The sequence below is a fragment of the Panthera tigris genome, chromosome F2 (genome assembly GCF_018350195.1).
Source record: "Panthera tigris isolate Pti1 chromosome F2, P.tigris_Pti1_mat1.1, whole genome shotgun sequence".
Classification (NCBI taxonomy): domain Eukaryota; kingdom Metazoa; phylum Chordata; class Mammalia; order Carnivora; family Felidae; genus Panthera; species Panthera tigris.
The window spans coordinates 21,392,927-21,417,651 of record NC_056676.1 but is presented as its reverse complement, the minus strand read 5'-3'; the positions used below and the strand labels follow the sequence as shown (position 1 = coordinate 21,417,651).

At 41.4% G+C, this 24,725-nt stretch overlaps 1 protein-coding gene across 1 annotated transcript in view; it reads left to right on the top strand.

The window, feature by feature from the left end:
• EYA1 (EYA transcriptional coactivator and phosphatase 1) overlaps positions 1-24,725 on the top strand; it is a 169,644-nt gene that overhangs the window by 124,343 nt on the left and 20,576 nt on the right. Inside the window, exons 13-16 of the mRNA XM_007084782.3 lie at positions 20,065-20,123; positions 20,236-20,396; positions 21,222-21,336; positions 21,499-21,620. Coding sequence (XP_007084844.1) covers positions 20,065-20,123; positions 20,236-20,396; positions 21,222-21,336; positions 21,499-21,620 — 457 coding nt within the window. The remainder of the gene's footprint in view (positions 1-20,064; positions 20,124-20,235; positions 20,397-21,221; positions 21,337-21,498; positions 21,621-24,725) is intronic.

Genomic DNA, 24,725 nt, shown 5'->3' with positions numbered 1-24,725 from the left:
ATTATCTGAGATGAGAAGGAGTGGTTTGGGGTGGTAAGGGTGGGGAAGGAGTTGTACTCAAAAATTCTGCATTGAGCATATTAATTTGAAACACATACTCAACATCCAAGTCAAGAAATTATGTACCTATAGGTTTGAATCTCAGAGGAGAGAAGCAAATTTAAGGATACCATTTATTTAAAAAAAATTTTTTTTTACATTTATTTATTTTTGAGAGAGTGAGACATCAAGTGAGAGTGGAAAAGGGGCAGAGAGAGAGAGAGACAGGATCAGAAGCAGTCTCCAGGCTCTGAGCTGTCAGCACAGAGCCCGATGTGGGGCTCGAACCCACAGACCGTGAGATCATGACCTGAGCTGAAGTTGGACGCTCAACGGACTGAGCCACCCAGCCCCCCCTTGAGGATATCATTTCAAAAGTCATAAAGACCTCTTCTATGGGAAAGAGTGCCAGTTGAGAAGAGGGCCTAAAATTGAGTATTAGACACTCTAATAATCAGAAACAGGACCAAGAAAAAAGAACTTTCAAGAGATGTGTTAAGCAATAGACAGTGAAGGGGGTGGAAAAGTATGGGGTATCACAGCAATGTAGCGAATGGCATTTCAGGAACAAGGGATGATGTGCTGTGTCCCAAATGCCACCAAAGTTGAGGAAGATGAGAACAGAGCAGTAGCTTTTGGATTTGGCAAGAATCTTGGTGGTTAATGACTCTGATAAGCACCATTTCAATGAAGCAGGAAGACAATTGGAGCGGTTTGAGGAGAAGACCAGGGTTGACAAAGTGAAGTCAGGAAGGATTGAGTGTCTACAGTGACCGGTTGTAGAGAGATGGGTTGGTGTATGGAGGGGATCAGAGGATCAAGGGAGGTTGTGGAGTTTTTCCACGGAAGATGTTTAGACATGTTGGGCCTCAGTGGGAATAATTCAGTGGAGGAGAAAAGATGTATGGTAGCAAAGAGAGAGAAACTGTGAGAGTGAAGTCCTTGGGTAGCAAGGGAAGATGGGTGGCATCCGGAACACAAGATAAGAAGAAAGGCAGAATTGGCAGCTTCAGATGCGGGCAGGCAACTGGGGTTCGGTAGTGCTAAGAGGAAGCTGTTCTCACTGGAACAACACCTGCCACTCTATCACTAGCGTTTCCTGTCTGCTGCTCTTTGTCCCCAACTAGGGAGTCCCTTAAGGGCAGAGACCATGATTTGTCCGCCTGCATCCTAAGCTTCTAGCACAGGACTTGGTGCATGGAAGGCTCTCATATGTTTTTTTTAGTTTTTTCCAAAACTTTTGAATTAAATAGTCTACAATGAGCACGCCTGCTTTTATATTTTGCAAAAGTTAACTTCTTACAAGTAAATGATTAATCACAACCTTGAAAACAATTTAGATTGTCCAAGATGTTAAATTTTGATGCCCCTTCCTTAAAGTCATATCTTCAAAGTTCTTAATGCCAAAATACAATAGACATGGAAGAGGTATATTATAAATCATATACAGTGTGCTTCCAGTTTAAGGTTTAAAAAAATAAAAGGTATTTACATCAAAAAAAAAAAAAGATACAGGGTTTGCTACATTAAAAATGTTACAGATGTGCCCGAGTGGCTCAGTCGGTTAAGCATTTGGCTCTTGACTTTGGCCCAGGTCACGATCTCCTGGTTTTTGAGTTAAATTCCCACATCAGGGTCAGTGCTAATAGTGCAAAGCCTGCTTGGGATTCTCTTCCCCTGCCCCACTTGTGCTCTCTTTCTCTCTCAAAATAAATAAATAAACTTTGAGAAAAAAAAATTACAAAAATATTTTCTACAATAAAAAAAGACTTATTTCCAAGTAGTGGTCTAATACCATCTGCCACCAATACAACAATATGTTTTATTCATATTTTTATTTTCGATAGTTAATATTTCTTATAATTAGCCAATTACGGACTATAGTCAATCAGTGACTCAGCTATTCCACCTTGACTCAAAGCCCCGTATTTATGTGATTTGTTCTCTTACGGTGCTAGAGATAGCAGAACTTGAACTCATGAATTCATGCATTCGTGGAGGAACCCCTCTGTGCCTTAATTTCCTGTCTCTAAAATTGAATGATGATAGTACACACCTCACAGGGTCCTTGTGAGGATTCCCTACTTCTATATCATTAAGGGCACAGAACTAGCACCCGCCCACAGGAAGCAGTTGAAGAAATCTAGGCTATTACTGTTTACAGGTATCTTCTACGTGTCAAACCCGAGACAGTAGGGCTATGGAGGAAGAAGAGGGAGTGACTTCAGGAGGGGTTAGGGAGTGAAGGAAAAGAGACAGTAGCTGGTTTGCTGCCATAATCCCCATGCAGAATTCCAACACTGATCACACCAGAGACGATGACGGCAACAACGAATCTGCCAGTGTTTAATTTGCAAATGCAGCTGGTTCCAAGCACATCACACAGTACTTCTCTTGCCCTTTCTTCATTCGTAGCCTCCTCCCACCCCAGGTCCACGAGAGGAGATTCACTGCTGGCAGTTAAATAGCTACTGTCTCTGGCTTCTGTCATGCTGTGCCGCTCCTTTGTAGAAGACGAGGATGCTGGCTTTGTGTCAAAAAGACGCGTGTTTCTTTGCTTGTGCTGATCAGCTTTCCTTTCCTTGTCCAATTCCGGATCGTGGAAGGATTGAAGGATGGCTCATGGAACTTTCTGGTAGTCCACAGTGTGGAGCAGAGCCTTGCCTTGTTTAAAGTCTCCTCACCAGGCAGAGCAAGCCTGTCCCTGGGTACGTCCCCATGGTGGCAGTGGGGATGCACTGTAGGGCTCTGGGTTCTGGTCCTCCCTTGGTCAAGTAAGAAAGACAGGAAAGCAGCAAGCTTCAGGGAAACTCCTCCTGTCAGTAAAAAAAAAAAAAAAAAAAAAAAGCATTGACTTCGATTCTCCCTCAACACTGTGAACTCCATCTTACCATCTCCAGTTTATATATGTGGGAAATTGAACTGAAGTGATTTTTGCCCAGAGCCACTTTGGTAAAGCCAAGGTTGAAGCCAGCATTTCCTGCCACAGCTGTCATTGCACTAAAACCTGTCTAGCTGTGTCTCCTAAGCTGACCGTTGCTCTTTAGCAACATATAAAGGAGGTAGAGTATCCCAGTGCTGACACACCTTGATGTGATATGGCAAAGCCCAATAATGGCATTTTCTCTAATGTATTCTTTACATTTTTTTAATATTATTTATTTTTGAGAGAGAGAGAGAGACAGAGCACAGATTGGGGAGGGGCAGAGAGAGAAGGAGACACAGAATCGAAACAGACTCTCGGCTCTGAGCTGTCAGCACGGAGCCCAAGGCAGGGCCCGAACTCGAGAACAGCGAGATCATGACCTGAGCTGAAGTCGGACGCTTTTAACCGACTGAGGCACCCAGGCGCCCTCTGTTCTTTGAAAGCTTTGGTTCTCACTGTCTTCCAAACAGTAGCTACTCAAGCAACCTAACATCTGCTTTGCGAAAGTTGGAAGATAGACAGGGAGGTAGATAAATAGGCAGGCAGTGGACAGACATTTGTAAATTCCTACTGTTAAATAGACAAATATTTTCCTGCCCCTATATTACAAAGGAGAGCTGATATGCTGTAAATGTACTCCTGCTTACTCCATTCTGGACACTATACAAGGCATAGAGGAGAAGAGATGAAATTTATCACTGCCCTCGAGGAGCCCAGATGCTATGTGGAGACGGAAAAGCAAAAGCACGATTTTATCACAGAATGATATTCCCGGTGATGGGGATTTGTAAGGATATTACAAGAGTCCAAAGGCAGGATGGTTCACCCAGATTGAGGGCAAGGTGCCAGGGCTGTGTGTGTCAGAAAAATGATTGCCCAAGGAAGTGATCTTTGACATGAGAGCATGTGGCATTTAGGCACTTAGTTCGAGTAGGTGTAAAGCACAGAGTGCATGCAGGGCGGTTGTGAGGTAAGAGGACAGAAAGGGAGACTAGAGCCAGGTCACGGAAGGCTTTGTACACCCTGCTAAGGAAACTGGATTTCATATGGAATGCCAGTGGTAACCGTTACAGAATGTTTAGCATTACCATGGGCATGAATGGCATTGCGAGGTCAAGGGCGTCAATAATCTAGGTGGGAGATCACCAGGGTTTGCCTGCGAGAACAGAATACAGGGGCAGATGCGAAAGCTAAGAGTGTAGTTTGGAAAGACTGGGGATTATGTTCAACGTCGCGGGGAGGGAAGCAAGAGTCGTACCTTCTGGCTTGAGTCATCAGATAGAGGTTTAAAACCCCAGGACGGTTAGCTGGCTTTGGCAGGAAGATGCTAAATTCGGTTTTGAGATGTGGGATTTGAAGTGTACAACATCCTGCAAGTGGTCGGCATGCAGGTCTGCAGCCCAGAGAACTGAGCTTGAAGCCATCGCCCTTGCAATTGGTTAAGATTTGCCAAGAAGGAATGCACTGAATAAAAAAAGTTATCTCAGAGGAGCGGTCCCTTTGTGAATTTTTTGTTTGGAAACCCAGAATCCGAATATAGATTGAAGATTCCTGATTCAGAAAATGGAATGACTCCTGTGCAGCCACAGTGGTGATTCTAGCAAACTGATGGTCAACCTGCCCATGACATAAACGGCCTTCCTGGTTTTGCCATAGTCTCTCCACTCGGAGGACGAAGCTGTGGGGAGGTGGTGTGGTCTGCGGAAAGAGTGAACGCCTCAGAGATGGAGAGACCCCGAGTTCAGTCTTCATTTCCGACCGATGTGTGACCTTCACACAGTCAACCTGACAAGCCTCAGAGATGACCCGGGGGCTTATTAGGAAATGGCAGAATCTAGAGCTCCAGCCCAGTGCCTGCCATTTGTTGGACCTCAGTCAACAGGAGGACCACTCCTTCCTGAGTAGAAATACCCCATCAGCTTGCCCGCAGTTGGCCGGATGGCTGTCAGTCTATTTAAAAACTCCCGTGAAATTGACCTGTTGGTGTCACACAAGACAGGCTTTTCGTGCAGATTCTTGATTTTGACAGGTGCTTACCAATCTTCAATCTGGGGAAAGAGTCATTGTTTTGTGAGGTCTGATTTTACTAATTTACTTGCATAGGAAGTTTGTTTAGTCAGAGAGGAATTCCTTTTTTTAGATTGACTAATGCAAGAGAAAGCCTGTAACTTCAACTTCCCCAAAATGTGTCTAAGTTGCAGTCCCTGGGGACTTCTCCTGTTTCAGTGCAGTTACAATGGAGCCTCTATGCGAACAGCATTTCTAAGGAAACGCTTTCTAAATCCTGGATTCTTCTCACTGCTAATTGTGTGCTACTCCTTTGTAAGGCAGGTGGAGGGTCAGGGCAGGGGAGAGGATGCCATGTTTTTATCAACATTATTTTGCAGATTTGTTCACCGCCTCAAAAATAATTGACTGAGAATTATCTCCTGGTACTGGCATTTTGTCAGAAAGCTAAAGGGAGCTCTTATGTGCAAGATATCCCTTCAGTTGGTGGGAATTGTTTGTTTTAAACACATAATTGCAACCCTACTAGACTTGGTGATCAGCTATATCTGTTAAGCAAAAAATCAGTACCTCAGAAAATTAACAGTTGAAAGATCGTGTTTAGCACGTATGTAGTAAGAACATGTAGGGTTGGGGTAAAACACAAATATTTTCTTTTTTAATTTCATTTATGTCTTTTGAGGGAAAGAGTGCAAGTGGGGGAGGGGCAGAGAGAGAGGGAGAGAGAGAATCTCAAGCAGGCTCCCTGCTGTCAGCACAGAGCCCAACTCGAGGCTTGACCTCAGGAACTGTAAGATCATGCCCTGAGCCTAAATCAAATCAGATGCTTAACCGACTGAGCCACCCAGATGCCCCAAATATCTTCTCTTTTTAAAGCAGCAATTATAACATTTACTTTCTTTAAACTATACCAAAAAATATTTAAATTACAATTGGCAGAAATGAATATTTCATTCTACTTATAATCGCATACCTGTTAAAATGGTCCTAAGCAGAAGCCCCTCCTCATTATTGGCCAAGGTCCTTACAGCAATTGCCAATAAGGGCTCTCTCCAAATCCAAGAGAATATTTGAAACTTTATATCTGAGGCAAGACACAAATGGATTCTGTAAAACTATTTTTCGTGATAATGGCAAACAAGATGAAGCTATTCCTGTTCTCAAGGAGCTTAGAGTTCAGGGAAGCCCAGAGGAGGGGGGTGGAGTCAAGCACGGGTGCTGCTCAGAAATTTGAGGGTGACTCACACACTGATGGAAAAATTAACAAGGCTCAGCAGAACTGCCTGGGGTGGGCTTTGGAGAAGAGTGATCTAAGCAGCAGGTGTATAGTAAACGAGCCTCTGATTGATAGAAGTTATCAGTTGAGGAAAATACAGCCTAAGGAGATAAATGAATGTCATAAACTCGTTGACACACATCCTTCACACTGGTCACTCGCTTGAACATTTATTAAGCAATGACCGTGCTATGCGGAAACATGATTTTAGGCGCTTAAAATAGAATTGTAATGAGGACTGGACAGTTGTTGCCCCACTGAAGTTAACGGTCCAGAGGGAAAAAAAAAAAAAGCTGGAAGTGAGCAGCCCTTGCCTGGTTAAAAGAAATATGAAACACGCATAAAATGGAATATTAGGACAGTTTAAAAAATAACACAGATGATTAATTAATATAAAAATATCTTTATTACATATTGTTGAGTGGAGGGGAAAGAGGCTACAAAACACGTATCTGGTTGTACCTGCTTTTCGGGTGTGTGTCACCCAATGAAAATGTAAGCCCTGTGGAGAACGGGAGGAACTTTGGACAGTTGAGTCAGTAGGAGGGCAGGAAGGACAGTGGAAGAATTTAACAGTGGTGACTTCTGAAGGATGGAACTAAAGTTTCTTTCTTTTATACGCTTTTCTGTTTTGCATGAATTTTCTACACGGGTGTGTGTTATGGTCAGACAAAATAAATTTCTTTTCATAAAACTACTTTTTAACACTTCTGTGACATAATGCAGCAACATTATCACTTATCTTTCGGTTGGGTCATCGATTCTGTCATAACTAATTCTGTCAGTCGGGTCGTTGGAAAGGTTTTGTTCGGTGTCATCCGTGTGCTTGGTCCACATCAAAAAGAAATAGTCAGAAATAGGGTCCTATTTAGAAAACAGAGAGAAAAAGACCCATGAGAAGTTCTCTCTTCCTTCAAAGAGTTTATTATCTGGTGGTATACTTATCTGTCTATTTCCTTATCCATCAAAAGTAGATAGAGCTTTGGGGAGGATTAGAAATAACACCTAAAACATAGTAGGCTCTCAATAATTGTCCTTACTGTCATTCAGTGGGTTACAGAGCATACATCAGAGGTTGGAAAACATAAAAGAAAACAAACAAAAAACAAAAAACCCTAAAAGCTTGACAGAGGAATTAATTGCCTTGGCCAGGAGAGAGAAAGGGGAGGCATGCCAGCAGACGATAGACACAGCTATTGCCTGTGAAAGGGGAGTAGAGGCCCGGCACAGAGTGTGCAGTGGGCTGCAAGGGGTAAACAGGCGGGCACGGCCCTGGATAGCCGAGGTTAAGGTCATTATAGAGGCCCTTGAATGCCTAGCTTCATTGGAATCTATTGTTTCCCGTTTAGTTTTTCCCAAGTATGGATTGACCACCTTCTGGCTAAAAGGCAGAGACGGACAGAAACAGAAGTGAAATGTATTACCCGCTTCCAAGAAATTGATATCGCATGTTGGAAATTGTATTTTCAGGTAGAGCAAAACCTACGTTGAGAAAAATGTTCTGAAGGTGAAGGTTGAAAAGAGAATCCCAGCAGTATGATGAATTCCATTTCATATTCTCAAAGCTCTGTAAGAATTCTAGTTCCTTCCCTGGGAGAAAATTATAGTGACCCTCCCCTGCACCCACCACTCTGTCCAGCCCTGTGATGTCTATCGAGCCTTACTGGCAATATGTGTATCTGCTTTATTTTTGTATGCTTGGTGCCTGGTATGATCCCTGGTGTATAAATAGGCAATCAGTCATTAGTTGAATGCATGACAGCCTGAACAAAAGAACAGAGAATGTGTGTCCTATATATTTTCTAGAGATATTTCCACAATTAATATATAACATAACATAAATGCTATATTCATGGTATATAATATTTTCCTGAATAATACAAACAACCGGATTTATAATGAACAACCAAAACGTGATTATCTGTTACTTTAAATATTCATGGAAAAAGAAAGGGCTGGTTTTCTAGGGAGTGAGAGTATGAGTAAGGATGAAAATTTTCCTTAGTCTTCCTTTCAGGCACCCACTCCTCCCCCTCCCGCATTGACACCCAGTGGTTGGGGCACACCAGAGCTCCCCATGCTAGAGGAAACCACAACCAGATAGAACAGTTCACCCCCAAGTAATGAGGCTTAAATAATTTAGTCCTAAGCTGAAGTCTTTGTCTTATAAAAGCAAATTCAAAAGGAATGATTTCAGGGGGTAGGATTTCAGATCATAATACTTGGAAGAGAGGAGAGAACTTTTGAGTAAGAAAGTGCACTTGAGAGGTCCTCACTTCCCCGTGAGAAGCTAACAGGCAAGTGACATGGAACCTTCCAGTAGCTCACAGAACCCTTTTTTTTTTTTAAGTGCCGCTGTCCGCTTCTGCATACTTTTCTCTCCAGAGTCAGTAATAACTCTATGGCAAAAGAAATCGGCTTGGAAAATTTTTATCAACTTACTAACTAAGGATGTTATTCCGAACTACACATTCCTCTACATGAAATTGAGTTTTTACTGTTATAAAATTATCAGTCCGTATGATGTGTTAAATTATTAAATTGAGCTCTTTTAAACTTTCAAGTTTCACTCCCCACCCTTGCATAAAAGGGTCACTTAAAAAGCCAGTTACGTTCAAGTAACTCTTTAAAAGCTGTCCTGATGTGTGGTTTGCAGTTAAATGAAGATGAATTGATAGATACAGAATGGTGATAAACTGGAACTAATATTTATTGCAAATATTTAATTTTAAAGTAAAAATTGCTCCAGAAAAAAAAAAAACTCCTAAAACATGACCTATTTAATATTACAGCTTTTGTTCCTTGTTTGTGTGTGATCAAAACAGACATATTCTGTGTAAATTAAAACTTGTAGTTAAAGGCTTTGTGAATAAATTAGTATATGATTCACTTTCCTCAAATGGCCACGAGGACTAAAGAACGTGACTGCAGCAAAGGATAAAAGGGCTCCTAGTTGGAGTATCTTTCCGTGCTTTTGGCAACAAGTTTGGGATAAAAAGAATGATTTTTATGAGAATGTGATTATTCACAGCAAGATGAGGGTTGGTGTCACTATGAAAAATTCTTCTTCAGGAGACGGTCTCAGCAGGAATAATCTAGAAGAAAGGCAACAGGAGTTACAAAGAACACTGTTGCCAGTGACAGATTGTGTTTGCAAAATGATGAGCAAACCCATTGAAAATTGAGAAACAGTTCAGCAGTAAATCAAAGGCTTATTCGTAAGAGAAGTTCTGACTCACCATTCAAAAGGATGACACTTATGTTAGATATATGCTGTTTTCTTTTTTTTTAAGTTCTGAAATATTTCGTAAATTAAGTCTGCCTTTAATCTTTTAATACATGAAAAATCACATGATACAATTAAAAATATGGATGATATTTTTAGGATAAAACTATAATGCAGTTTAACATATTATCAGACACTATTGCACAGTGCTATTTTGTATTTGAAGCTGTGCACCCTTTTGACTGGCTCCCACACCAATTTGTAAAATACCTCAACTTCTGATATTAGCTGAATCATAAATGAAGCTTTCAATTCGGGCCTAAGCTTCTTGTGTATAATATCATGGGGTAGGGGTATAGAACGCGCAGGACATCATGAAAAATGGATCTTGCAGCATTCGGTATAAAGTATTCACTGCATCCTTAACTTTTTAAAAAGTAATTATGTGTTGAAGTCATTAGACCAAGTGCCATGGATTCCATAGTTATCAATGAAAGGAACCCATTGGTTCCGTGTTGAGCAATTTTAAATTAGCCCGTTTTATTTGTAAAGAGCTTATTTTCAATTCTTTCTGGCTCTCTCTTTTCTGGCCTCTCTTTTTCTCATGCTAACATTGAGAGTAAGAATAGAGACAAATACATTTTATACAGTCGTGGGGTAAAGAAGGTATTCATAGTGAGACAGAAGGAGCTGCAGGGAGAGTGAAGCTGGCATATCAGATTTATTAACACTGCACCACTCGCTAAGAAGGAACTCTTCATGCGATTCCTGATGATGACATCTTATTTTTAACGAGCACGTTTGAAAAGAAATTAATATAGAAAAATATTCTTAAATGTTCTTTTTTTATTTGTTGTTAACCATAAGCTTGAGATTCCTGTAAATTTTTATGTCGTGATCTGAAATATTTAGCATACCTTTGTACGTCTACAAATAACATTACTTGAGTGCTTCATTTTATCTTTTGCCTTAATATGCCATCTTCAGGCACTTTCAGTAAAGATTTTAGTCTCTAAATAGTGTGTGAGTATTCATCTAAACAGAACCAGATTGAAATAGTTAATGCCTTCTTACCTTTGTTGAAACTGCTGTAATTCACATCTTGGGTTTCAAATGCAAGTACCTAGGTCTCCTAGCAAATGGAAACAGAATTCTAGTAAAATCTGTGTCTCATTCTGATAATCTCTACAAGATACTGTAACATTAAATATATTAAAATACTGTTTTTATAAGTAAGACACAATAGTTAAAAGCAGTGTGTATCTTTACAAGTTGTGTTTTATTATCAAATCTCAAAATTGGATGTTAAAATGCCTTATTAGTTTCTGAGATTTGAAATTGGGTCTCCTCCCTCCCCCCCTCCCCCCACTGGCTGCTATTAGTTTTGTCCTCCTGTCAAAACAGATAGAGGGACATTTAGATATTGACTTTTAATATGCATTGGTGCCTATACTATGCTGAGTGCATATTCTAGAGTGAGAATTTAAAGACGAGTTTGTCTGGATATGTTCTAATTCCTTAATGTACATTTCCCAAAATTGGCAAACCAAATGAGGCCAATTTCAAAAAAACTCCTTCTCCTGTGCCTTAGCCACAGGTAACCTGCACCCTTTTCTTCTGCAAGGAAGCATTGTGGTGGGAAAGCGAGGGAAATGGGAGGGTCGTGAGGTGTTCCCCAGACAGGCTTGATAGGTCCAGACCACCTGCACACGCGGGACTGAGGGGCTGCGAATAGCACACCACACCCCATTTCCACATGGCCATGCTGCAGGCTCGCATCTAGCCCTTGATGGTGGGCACAAGGGCACAGCAGCACTTAAGCTCTTTATTATGTCGATTTAAAAGTGCAGTGCGGGCTTTGACACACCTTTAGAAAAGCACATTGCAATCATATTATTCCACATCACTAAGTTTAAATACACAGTATGCTGATTGGGCAGCCTCCTTTTTGCAGAGAGAATCGTGCAAGTAAAAACCTGGTTTTTGCAAATTTACTAACTCACGGACAAAATGCCTAACCCACAGAGACGGATGTACTCAATGCGGTTGTCCGTGAATGAGAAACAGCACTCTTCACCTCTCTCCCATCCGTTGGCATATTCCTGGACCGCCCCTTCCCCCTGAACTTCTGAATCACAGAGAATCTCTAGAGATGATCATTTAACCTCATTTTTTCCAAAGAAGTTATAAAAATATCTAGGGAGTCAGGGGTTATTTCCAAGAGCCGCTGTGGAAATCACTCCCTTAAAAGCTCTGTCACTCGAATACTCGTCACCCTGTAATGCCACCTGTACGCTTTAGATTTTCTGTTAGAAAGAAAGAGGGTAGTGTAGACAGATCCACAAAGGGATGGTTTTTCCCACTTTTTTCTATCTAAGGTACTCCTGGTCACTTGTCAAGATAAAACTTTCAAGACAGTTTGTGTGTTTGTCTCTAAAGTACGGGAAATCCTTCCGTACTCTGTACAGTTAAACATTTTCGTGTTCAGAAATAAGAGGGAAACTTCTTTCTAGTAACTTGTAGGTGTCTATGGTACCGAGCGAGTATCTATCCTGTTCAGTGGGGAGGTGGGAGCAGTGGATGTTAATTGCCTGATGACGGGAGGGGACAGAGGACCCAAGGATCCTTTCCTCTGCCGTGGCTAACTCCGGCTGGTCTCCATTGGCACGCCAACGCACAGGCACAATGAAAATAGCCCGTTCTCTCATGTCTTTTTTCCTTTCATTTTTCCTTTGTAAAGGGAGGTATTGAAACAATTAGTTGGCAGTCTCGGGTTAGTTTTCTCACGGTAAATTTGGAAAACGGAGTGAATGTAGCCTCGGTCAGCAGAATTTGGGCTCGTATAACTCAACTTCTCCAAAGACGTGTTTGTAACATTTTTACATTGTTCCCTCTCACAATGTGCAGTCTGCCTTAGAGTCGTCTTAGAGTCTATTTATTCAAAGAATGTAGGTTTACTTGGAGTTTATGTTTCTGGTGTCGAGTTCAGAGGTACAGTGCCTCAGCAGGCCGGTTATTACATCACTGTGCTTGGCATAGATAATAAGACCCATTGTAACTGTCTTAATTTTTTTTATTAATTTTCCTAAACTAACTTGAATGGTATGGTGTTTTTTTACATAATTATGGCACAAGTGAAAGGCTTGGAGGAAAAGTACAACCACTATGGTATCAAAGCAGAATAAATATTTGCAGAAAAATTCTGCCATAACTTAATATTTTGCATATGAGCCCCTGTACAAAATCTGAGTTATTCCTGGGGCTTGGTCCAAAAGAACATGTCTGTGGCCCGACCCTGGAAGGCCAGAGATGATGACGGATCAGAAAAAGGTCAGTTTGAGTTGCAGTGCCAAAAATAATGACAGAAGGGACCAAAAAGGCAGAATAACAGTGCAACCAGAGTTCTGAAAGGGAATGTGCCTTCGCCGCATGGCTGTTGAGATCGTACCCCATGTGGCTTTCTTCATACTCCCAACACCAGGACTGGTGCTTAGCTGCTTCATGTGTTGGCAATTTTCCCCAGCCATCCATGTGAGCATTTCATAATCCAGCCCCACGAGTGCTTAGATGTCTGCGAGCTGAGGGCCAGTAGTAAGTAAAGCTTGCTAATTTTATTTATCTTACTCCTCTGTGAAGCACATGGGCCATGGAACATAAAGGGAAGCTAGGCAAGGGTAAACTCTGGTCCTTTGGTTGGTGGTGTTTATCTGCAAGATAATTGTAGAAACCTTTTGTGGAGAACGGAGGTTGCAGACTAGCACCTGTGGGCTCAACCCCGTGCCTCTCTGATTGTTACCGTCTGCCTTCATTCACCTCCTCTCCCCTGGTCAGATCCTTGTTCCTGGGCCTCCAGCCTTCTAGCTGTGTCAAAGCCACACTAACACCTACACTCTCACCACCTACTCCCACCCCCTGACAAAGGCCCAGTTGCCTCAGTGGCTCTCCTTCCAGGGTGATTTCAGTCATTTGACGGCCTACTGGTGAGATGAAGGGCTGGGGTTTGTCCCGGGGGATGGAGGACTCCCGTCCGAGCTCCAGGCTGGGAGAGGGGGCCGTGGTGACAGACGCTGGGCACAGTAGGAGTGGGGCAGGAGAAGGGGAGGGTAAGTGTTGGAGCCGCAGTCCCTACACTCCAAACAACCGATAGGCCACGAAGGATCCAAATGGCGGCCACCATGAGGAGTGGACAGTGGTCTGCATCATGTGAAATTGCGGGGCATGGGAAGAGCCAGTGAGTTGGAGGTCAAAGACGTAGTGTCTCCGTGCTTACGTTATATAACTTCTCTGACTCTTCATTTTTTGCGTCTGTGAAATGAGTTACGCCAGTAAATACCCTTCTACCTTCACCATAAATCAGCAACACTCATTCAACTCAACAAGAAGGACGAATATTTGTGAGGGAGGGAAACCATGTGCCAGCCTCCGCAAGAACTCTATGGAGGTAGAAGAAAGGACTTATTGAAGTAGGTTGCCTTTACTTTGGGGAAGGAGGAATATACTCAAGTGATACAAAGAATCAAACTAGGACATTCTGGTAATCAAGTGTCAATAGATTGTGTCTCCTCTCTGTGCGTTAAGATTTCTGAAAAGGGGCAGGCCAACCTCACGTCGCTTTAGCAGTAATCCAAGTTCGGTAATTAATTGTCAAGTATTCCTAGCAAAGGATAGTCACAATTTTGCCTGGCACTGGTCCTGGCTCTTGCTTAGAATTTGTGCTCTGTGCGTGTATATGAAAATTGGTCCGATGAAAATGTTAACTATATATTCCTCTACTATTGCCTTGATACGGAGCCTTTACGCACAAATGTGGCTGATTTGGACATCCCTTTGGAAAGCCATGAACAAAAGATGACTCTTTTCCCACCTCTTGATCCCTTGCCAGCTCCCATAGCAATTCTTGAATGTATGATTTCGAGGGTAACACAAGCCATCTCCAATAGCCTTCCCTTAGGGGGACCTGCTTTCTGGCTCCCCAAGAGTTTTCTTGCATGTCTGGAACTATTTCCCAGAGAGAGGGGATAACTTGCCCAATAAGTGCCACCTCCCCCCACCCCGCCTCACCGCCACGCACAGGTAGATGTCTGACATCAACAGTCTGGGATCCCAAAGCTATGTTTTGTTTCTGTTACCCAGCTTCAGTGACTACGAACTATCTCTGGCAAGTTCGCCCTGTATCTCTTTACCTGGTGCTGTCCCTCCCCGAGCTGGGAAAACAGAGTTTGAGTTTTCAGACCTCAGAAGCTCTTCTGGACTAAATAGAATTCAGCCATTCAGCAGGGGCATGGATGTTCCTTTGAATGTTCCTCAAGGAGGTTCCGCAGCATTTGCTACAACTGTAATTTATCATGTGTGTAGTTAATTAACTTCTGTCTTTCCTGCTGAACTGTACGTGCCTTGAGGGCTGGGGCTGATGACTGGATGCTGCTTCCAAAGCCAACTCCTTGCTGTCACCTGCTAGCCCTTGTAACTCTTCCTGCCTGACTTCCTCCTTGAATGATGGGGTTTGGGGGATGATGGTGGGGTTCAGAGCTGATGGCCAAAGAAAAGAATTCTTGAAGACATCTTTAGTGCAAAAAGATGATTTTATTAAAGCACAGAGATAGGACCCGTGGTCAGGAAAAGCTGCACGGGGGTTGTGACGGGTAACTGATTATATACCTTCAGGTGGGGAGGGGGTTAGGGATAAAGTAAGTCTCTAAGGTATTTTGGAAGCAAGGTTTTCAGGACCTTAAAGGGGGTACCTGTGGTTAGGAAAACATCATTTATTACTGTTTAGTAAAACCTCAGTCATGAGACCCTTCAGATGTATAACAGGGAGCCATAAGCCTAGAGTGTGATTACCGACATATATCTTAGGGGAGGTGGGTAGAGATAAAGGAAATTTCCAAAGGAATTTTTAAAAAAATATTTTTTAATGTTTATTTATTATTGAGAGACAGACACAGAATGTGAGCAGGGGACGGGTAGAGAGGGGGGAGACATAGAATCTGAAGCAGGCTCCAGACTCTGAGCTGTCAGCACAGAGCGCGACATGGGGCTCGAACTCACAAACTGCAAGATCACGACCTGAGCCGAAGTCCGTCACTTAACCAACTGAGCCACCCAGGCACCCCTCCAAAGGAATTTTTATGTGTCTAAGGAGACTCACAGGATCCAGGGGGGTCAGGATGCTGTTAAGCCAAGATTCCCTTTTGCCCGTAGCAAAGTGTCATCATTGAGGCAGCTGAGCTTCTAGAGGGAGGTCACTCTGCCTGTTTCAAGGACTTGTCACTGGGCTGTAGGCAGTAAGGGAATTTAATTTTTCATTTGCCTTTGTTTCCCACATAACCTGATTGCTTTACCCCCTTACACTTAAACCCCCTTACATCTTCATAAGGGTGATGTTAGGGCTCCAGGAAATAGACTATAGGTTTCTATAGTCTATAGAGATTAGTCTATGGGTAAGGTTGCCTTTTTCTTGCCGTTAACTAAGTTTTCTGTAAACTGAAGGAGACTCCTGTCCTGCATGACTGTGATCTCTATCAGTCAGCCATTTGCTTTTGTCCTTTCCCCTATTCTTGGGCAGCCGAGAGTGTCTGAGGAATATCACACATATCCCGCCTGGGAGGAAGGGGTGTGGTGCTAGCTTATACTTTGCCCTCAGCGTGCCTTATGTTCCCTCATCACTTGTGCCTTCCTCCTGCCACATCCTCCAGCACACCAGGGTTCTGCTGCCTCGGGGCCTTTGAACATGCTCTTTCCTTGGCCTGCAAGGCCATTCCGGAGACCCCACACAGCACTGCATCATTCCCTTGCCTGCTATACTTTTTCTCCTTAGCAGTTATCACCATCTAACACATTGTACATTTTGCATATTTACTGGTTTGGGTGTCTCCCCCACTGTGATGTTAGTTCCAAGATGGTACGGACTTTTGTCTGTTAAATGTTGTGTCCTTAGCATCTGGAATAGCGCTAGAACATAGTAGCCCCTTTATAAATAATAGGACACATGAATGAATAAATGACGATCTTTCTAAGCTAAGGCACCCATTAGCCGGCTCAGATGAGTGTTGAGTGCAAAATCTATGAGAGGTCATGAGAATTGCTACCTTCTCCCCAAATGAGGCCCCCCGCGAGATACCCCAACACAACAGGGGTACCTTGGGTACCTGCACCCTCAACAGGACAGGTTAATGCGTATGTGCTCAACTGGCTGAACTGGCAGTAATGTCTCTTAGACTTGTGAATGCTGGCCAAAGACTTGGATTCAGTAATGACTCCGATGCTCTAAAACCCTACTGTATACATTTTGGAAGTTTATTTCAAAAATACATATTTTTTTTAGCACATCCAGTCTTTTTGGAGTAAAAACTTATTTTCCCATGGAATTCTTTATGCTCAGCACTCTGTGTATTAAGCAGTAAACTAGGGTTCTTAGGAATATATCTTGGTACCTGGAAATAATGGGAAGCTTCCTTTCTTGTTTTCTGTGTCTATAGATCCTTCCAGGGGGCTTTTAATGTTGTGGTGGTGTTTCAGTAGGTCCGGAACCTCTGCTCCCCTCCTTCAAATAACTTAATTTTCTGAGTTTCAAACAAATTTAGAAACTAAAAAACAACTAAGTCCAGAACGGAAAAAAGAAAAGCTAAAATTAGGCTCTTAAGCAAAAAGCTAGATGGCTTCCAGAAAGTGGGGGGAGGGGAGTCTCATCGTAATGGGGGAGGGGAAGAAGAATTTCAGATGTTGGAATGGGGGGCGCAGCAGTTTCTGATTTGAGAGTGGATGCACTTAGCTTCACACATTCCACGTATATTAAGATATTTCCATATTTTTATATTCTCCATTCTTTGAGAAATTAAAATTTGTAATAGGTAAGCATCAAGATAGTAATAGCAATAGCATAATTTTTCATCAAAGTAAAAACATACAGAGCATATTTCCCCAAATATTTCTACAATTATGTAGAAGCTCATACAAAGACTTACAGGTATTTGCCTGTAAGTCTTATATATACCTTATCGATACAAAGTTCGTGCAGTAAGGTATTTTTCTATTGTTAGGTGAAATGAACAATTCGCAAAACATATTTTACAGGGACGTTTTAATGATTTCTTTCTATTCCTGGGGGTGCTAATGAGGCCCTTTAAAAAAACGCTCCTGATGTTTGCCTCTGTTTCCATTAAAATCATTCTACAAAAAACCCTCCTGATAAAGAATGAAGATTTCCTTGTTGCCACCACACTGGAGTTGATCAGATCTCTGTGAAGCGAGTTTAGGGTCTGCAGGTAGAAGCTTGGAGCTGTTGACACTCAGTGAGAGCTAACCAAGATATTGAACAGCAGTTCAGATGAGGGCCTCAGCCCTGGGAACAAAAAGACCTGGGTAAAGCTGGCGGGAGAAAACAAATACAGGATGTGGGGGGACAATAGCAACAGTGGAGTCATTAACAGTCATTGGAAGATAACTGACTTCTCCATGGTCATGGAGATTTACAACTGCTTGCATTTAAGAAAAGCCTCTTAACGCCCTGCCTTTGGAAGGAATTCTTCCCGCCCCTAGAGTTAACTAACTTTAAGTCAGCTTTGATTCCTTGAATTAAATCCTTTATAAGGGAGCCTTTTCCCTTGTACTCACTCACCTTCAACCTCCTGTTTTCTCCCCCAAGAGAAAAATCCTCCACCGTGGCATTCAGGCTTTGGGGTTTTTCTGGTTTTGTTTTGTTTTTGTTTTTGTTTTGGGGGGGGGGGGTACACTTTTTGGTTTTGCTTTTTTTGTTTGTTTTGTACACTCACCGTGCACCCTAAAAGAGTTGTTTACCAACAACACAGAAAAAATGTATTTCTGGCTAGATAAATGGCAGAAATGTCTACTCATGATTTCGTCACTCTTTAAACCCGGGATGAGTACAGGGTTGAAAAACCACTACTGTCATTCATCTTCTGAAATATGATTGAATTAATAACTCTGAGAAGTCCCCAAACATGTATTCCAGGAATGATCTGTTTTTTAAATGTTAAATTCACAGTCCACATGTGAGGCCTCCTGGACTTGCTTTTCCTCTTTCTTATCTGAGGTTATGGACCTCGGGAGAGCAGAGGGGGGTTACAAGGTCAAAGTCTTTTCCTCCTTGGAACTTGCTGCTTGCTGGGAGAGGGTTGCCTGGAAAATAGATGCTTTGGAGAAGGGGTTGGGGGGTCACGATTTTAATTCTGTTAAGCAACAGCTGGTTTGAGTTTCTTTCCACTTCTATCTCCTGCCCCCTTCCTCACAAATCCGTGGAGAGAAAAGAATTTGTTCAGAAGGGACCCGCAACATAAAAATACACCTTGTCTTACTGTGGCACTTGATGTATGTCATCATTGTTCCAAACTGAATGTCAAGCACTATAGGGACAGGCTAGATTTTATCAAGTTAAATAGGAAATACAACCAGAGCTTTAATCAGAAGAACCTTTTAAAATACAGGGTACATGCCTGGAGATCTTTTAATAATATTTTTAAACTAATACTTTTAATGACAAGAAGTATAATAAAGACCTCTGGGGTATTTGGAGCCTGACTGCAAAGAATCGTAACTGAAATATTAAAGCATTGCCCACTGTGGGTGACTTGTTTCTGGAGGGGAGACCTCGTCGGCCTCCAAATTCGTACGCCTTCCTTTGGCAACAAATGTTTATTGAGTGTCTGCTTTTCACTCGACTGTGCTAGGGACTGGGGATGTAGCCATAAGATGTAGGGGTTCGTGGATGCAGACAGGTGCATGAACATCAACTCAGTCTAGTGGAGCTTTTAGCTCAAAATCACAGCCTCCTATTCTAAACAGTTTACACGCGGTTTGGGCTTTAAACATCAGGTCTGTTCAAATAACATTATTCTATAATAAATTAATAAATCCAACACTTATATAATAATAAAACAGTAAAAAAAAAAGTGCAAACTACCACATGGTTTGATTGTTTTTATTTGGGTTTTTAAGTCTCCCATGCTTTCTTCCTCCTACGCACACACACATGCACACACACATACACACACACACATACACACACACACACACACAGAATAAAACTCACATCTCTCAAATCAATGGTAAACCAGTACCAGATTTTTTCGTCTGGGCTCCTCAGTGCACTGGCCTCAGGCTCTGTTGGTGTGTGGCTCAACAGCAATCAGAGGTCATAATTTCATTGGCAGTTAGCATCAGGTTTAATTTTTCTAGCATGTTACATTTACCGACATGTCTGGTTTCAGTTATGCTCAGGCACTGACTGAATCAGCTTTGAGCAGCATGATGTCTTCAGGTACCGGAGGTTTATGGAACACACATGCTAATTGTTTTCAATCCCTTTCCTTTCTAAACACAAGAATATATTTTCTGAAGCTGAATAACAGTAGTCCTTAATGGCATTGCTCATTTTTTTATGTCAAGAGAGGGCCTGGAGTAGGTAAAAATATCAGCTTTTCACAAGACTGACACCTACTGATTGACATTGTTGAGAGACGGACCAATTAAAGTTGTGGGGTCTTTTTAAACAGCTGTGTGTGGTTTTTCAAAAAAAAAAAAAAAAAGGTGCTTCTCGAAAATGAACACGTATCATTTTTAATTGCATTTTAGGAATGTGACCAAGTTCATATAGATGATGTGTCTTCAGATGATAACGGGCAAGACCTGAGGTGAGCATGTTGAAATGTGAAGTGATTTTCTCCATTTTACAGTTTAATTGCTAGGCTAATTAAGATGAACTTTCTGTCTGGTTAACTTTGGGCTTTTCTTGCATCTAAATAGCACATATAACTTTGGAACAGATGGCTTTCCTGCTGCAGCAACCAGTGCTAACTTGTGCTTGGCAACTGGTGTGCGGGGTGGTGTAGACTGGATGAGAAAGTTGGCTTTCCGCTACAGACGAGTAAAAGAGATCTACAATACCTACAAAAATAATGTTGGAGGCAAGTAGCTATCACCAATATCTTACTGGATTATTAAGGTAGTCTGGCTAAAATTCTCAAAGTACGACTCACTTTCACATCACACTTTTTGGGATGTAATAGCTTTTTTGGAGCAGTTTCATCTAACCGGGTGATTATCGTGCTGTGATTTAGTGACAGGAATATTATCCTTCAATGGGGTAGATGTTTGTGTTAGTTCTCATCTTTTGATTGTGCTTCAGAATGACATTAGCATACAAGGGAATATGTTGACTTAATTAAAAGTTTAGGGGTGGTGGTGTTTTGCAGCATGGCTAAATCTACATGCTCTAAAGACGACATCCGGAATCTCTTGCCTGTTCTTTCCTTAAGAGTTATTCTAGGTCAGTCCCTCCCAAAAGGTGGCATAGGTGACCAGTGATAGATCCACGTTTCTATTCTATGAGCTTAGCACCTCTGTTGGGTAGAAATAGATCTTTCCCAATAGATTCGGCAAAGGTTCCCAGACTCACTTGCACTGGCCAAGCCACGGTCATACACCTACCCTGGGAGCCAGAGGGGGGTTGGCTCTGCCCAAACTCCATGGTTAGAGGAATGGTGTGAGCAGACTCCTCAAAAAGAGATGACTTCTATAACCAGGGCAATGCAAGCTAGAAATGCAAAATCAGTAGGTGTTCCCTACAGTGCTAAACAAGTAGGGAACCAATGGAGGCTCATGTGTGAAAAATTACTTCACATACTACAAAGCCTCAAGAAGATATTAGGAGTAGTATTAAACGTTGATTATTTATAACGCTGAATAGGAACTTTGGTAAGGAGGGAATTCGTGTGCTTTTAAATCCACAGGTCTGCTTGGTCCCACCAAGAGGGAAGCCTGGCTGCAGCTGAGGGCTGAGATTGAAGCCCTGACGGACTCCTGGTTGACACTGGCCCTGAAAGCACTCACGCTCATTCACTCCCGGTAGGCTGCTGTCCCCAAGTCACCCCGTGGTGCTTTTGCTGGAAAACAGCCTTTGCTCGTGTTTGTCCATTTTGGAAATTCATTTTCAACAGTCTTTTTTTTTCTTCCTTTCTTTTTTTTTCTTTTTTTTTTCTTTTTTTTTTTTACTTTCTGTTCTCATAGGACGAATTGTGTGAATATTTTAGTAACAACTACTCAGCTTATCCCAGCATTGGCGAAAGTCCTGCTATATGGATTAGGAATTGTATTTCCAATAGAAAATATTTACAGTGCAACAAAAATAGGTGAGCTGCTTTTGTTTTGTTTTACAATCAACTCTTCTCCTTCAGGCTAGCAAAACTGAAAGGCAATATTTGAGACTTTTTCATAGTACTAGGTGTCAAAAAACCAGAAGAATTTAATTTTATTATGTCAGAACTGCCATTAGATATCAAGAGAAATAAAAATCATAACTCATGCAGCTTCATTCAAGACATTTTACTTTACTGACTAACATTAAGACCTATGCCTTTTACACCTGGGTGGCTCAGTGTTAGGCATCTGACTTTGGCTCAGGCCATGATCTTGTGGTTCATGAGTTCGAGCCCCGTGTCCGGCTCTGTGCTGACCGCTCAGAGCCTGGAGCTTGTTTTGCATTCTGTGTCTCTGTCTCTCTCTGCCCCTCCCCCACTCATGCTCTCTCTTTTTCTGTCTCTCTCAAAAATAAGCATTTAAAAAAACCTACGCCTTTTATCTATAGTCAATTTAGCATCAATTCTAGATTATTATCTTATTTTTCTTTTTAGCTGACATCAACAAAAATATCTAATATGCTAAAACAAACAGTAGTATAGAGATACACAAAGTAGAAATGAAACAACTCTAATAATATCTTTCTTTAAACTGTTATCACTGGAACTATTTTTTTTTTTTTTGCTTTATTTTAATTCAACATGTATAAACAGTTGGGCTCCCATTTTTGTTATGGGGATACTGAAAAAAAAATTAAGTTCTTGAAAGAAGGAATCATAATTGGGAAAGAAGAGTAATGTGAAATTTCATGAGAATAGAAACCAAAGCAGAATAAAAGTGAGATAAAAAGAAGACATGACTCCTGTTCTTACAGAATTCACCATCTAGCAGGGGAAGCAGACATCTAAATAACTGTAATAGGACAAAGCGGTATGTAAATGAGCCTTTATCACATATTTAGTAGATGCCCAGAGCTGTTCTAAGCATTTTCCATATTAAAATCAATCTTTGCAACCTTTCCATTTTACAAATGAGGAAACTAAATCTCAGAGACTTAATTGTCCAAGTTGATAGCCAGTAAAGACAAGAGTCAGACTAGGTCTGATTCCAGGGTCCAGACTCCTTTCCATACCCTATGGAGTTCAACCACTAAATGCCTGAATTTCCACTTGAATGAAGAAACATTTACTCCCACCCAAGAGGAGGAAGAGGGCAAGTGTCCGTGAAAATTAAAAGGAAGAAATGGCATTTGAGCTGGATATAGAAGGCTAACTAAGAGTTTTGTAGGCAGATGTGCTAGTGAGAGAAAATAGAGACGTTGAAGTGTGTTCCCTGCTGAGAGACTTCTCCAGTAGTCCTGGGTCCTGGGAAGCTGATTCTGGAAACGTAGACTTAGGTCTAGTCCTAGGTGGCCTCGTTTACCACCCTAATGAGATGTTATTTTAGTGAGTTCTGGGATGGAAGATGAGGATCCTAGTAGGTGAGAAGAAAGTTTTTGTGGCTGCTCAACTCTATCTAAAGAAAAAAGAGTAAAAATGGAATCTCATTTTCCATCTGACTACACTTTTATACTTCCTGTACTTTTCCTTACTAGCATTTACTAAATTATTGTTAAAGAATTACTTTTATAATTGTTCATAGTCGGATCTTTCCTATAAGAGTGTAGTACCTTGATAACTGAACCTGTTGCTCACCATTGTAGCTATGGTGCCCAGCACATAGTAGGTACTCAATAAATGCTTGTCGAACAAAATGAATAATAAACAGTTGTTTATTCTGAAGAAGGCTGACACAGAGGTTCCTTTTAAACACCCGGGTCAGTAATGACACTGTTAACTGATAGGGGGAAATCAGGTTTGATAGTAAAGATAAGAGTTTGATCTTATCCATGTTGAGTATGAAGAGCCCGTGGGATATTCAGATAGCCTTGTCAAATGGAAATAGCTGGAGGTGGAGAATGACTGATGCCTCCTGCTAGAAAATACTTACAAAGAAAAAGGAATGTACCAAATAGAATTCCTCGTCGTAGCCCAGTGTAACCAAAATGTTTGATTGTTTGCATGTCCATAAAAATAACAGTTTACATTAAGTCAGGTGTTTATGCTCTCCATAACAATAAAGAGGAATCATACCGTGTTTTGTAAACAGTGGTCCATGGTAAACGTTTACCAGCACAGGAAAGAACGATTTCCAAAGAAGCCTATAGAACAGAAGGGATAGTACTTAACTACTTCCCACAAGGAAAGAACAAGTAGTTTATTACCTGTCATGCACATTGAACTCCATTCCCAAATAATTTAAATAATTTGAAAATATTAGGATGACAGAAAATTATAATAGCAAGTACATATTAAGTATTTTTAAATGGGCGTTTTGTTTGTGATCTTGAACTTTAATTTTTATCAATACAAAATAAAAAATTAGAATTAAAAAGTGGTGGCAGAAATTACCTCAACCTTAGAGGTAGAATTGCTTTTCTGGGGTATTTTTAACAAGCAAAGTAGAGATTGAAACTTGTAGTTTTGCTAATTTTGCCATCAAAAGAGATACAATTTGGGAGTCAATGCAGAAAACCCAGGAGTTTTCCTTGTAGGCAAATGACAGTCATTGGAGGAGAGGACTGGTATCTCATTTTAGCAGAGCTGTGACGTTCTTTCAGACAAAATGGATTCATCAAAATAAGAAACTCCATGTAGGAGCTCCAGTTAACTTCTAAAAGTCAGCTTCAGTTTCTTAGTCTTTATTATGGAAGACGTCTATATGACCCAGAATTCACAGCGAAGCCTAGAGGAGACAGGGTACAGGCGAGAAATTTTTTTGTCCGATACAGCTTTACCTTGAAATAACATTGAGTTTAATTACCTTCCTTTTCCCATGAAAAGGAAACTTGGCAAAAACACATAAACATTTCCCTCTAAGGAGGAAAAAAGTTTCATGACATCTAAGTTTTGGGTTGTATATTTTTGCAGTGAAAGCTACACTTTGTATTTGTTTCTCAAAGTGATTTAATATTTCACAGTTTAGTGGGCAACCAAAGAAGCATTGAAATTACATCCTTTGAATAAAGCTGGCCCGATTTCGTTCTGTCAGATGCAAACCAGAGATTTTAGTGCAAAATACAAATATAAAGCAGACATTTGTTTAAGCAAACAAGCAAT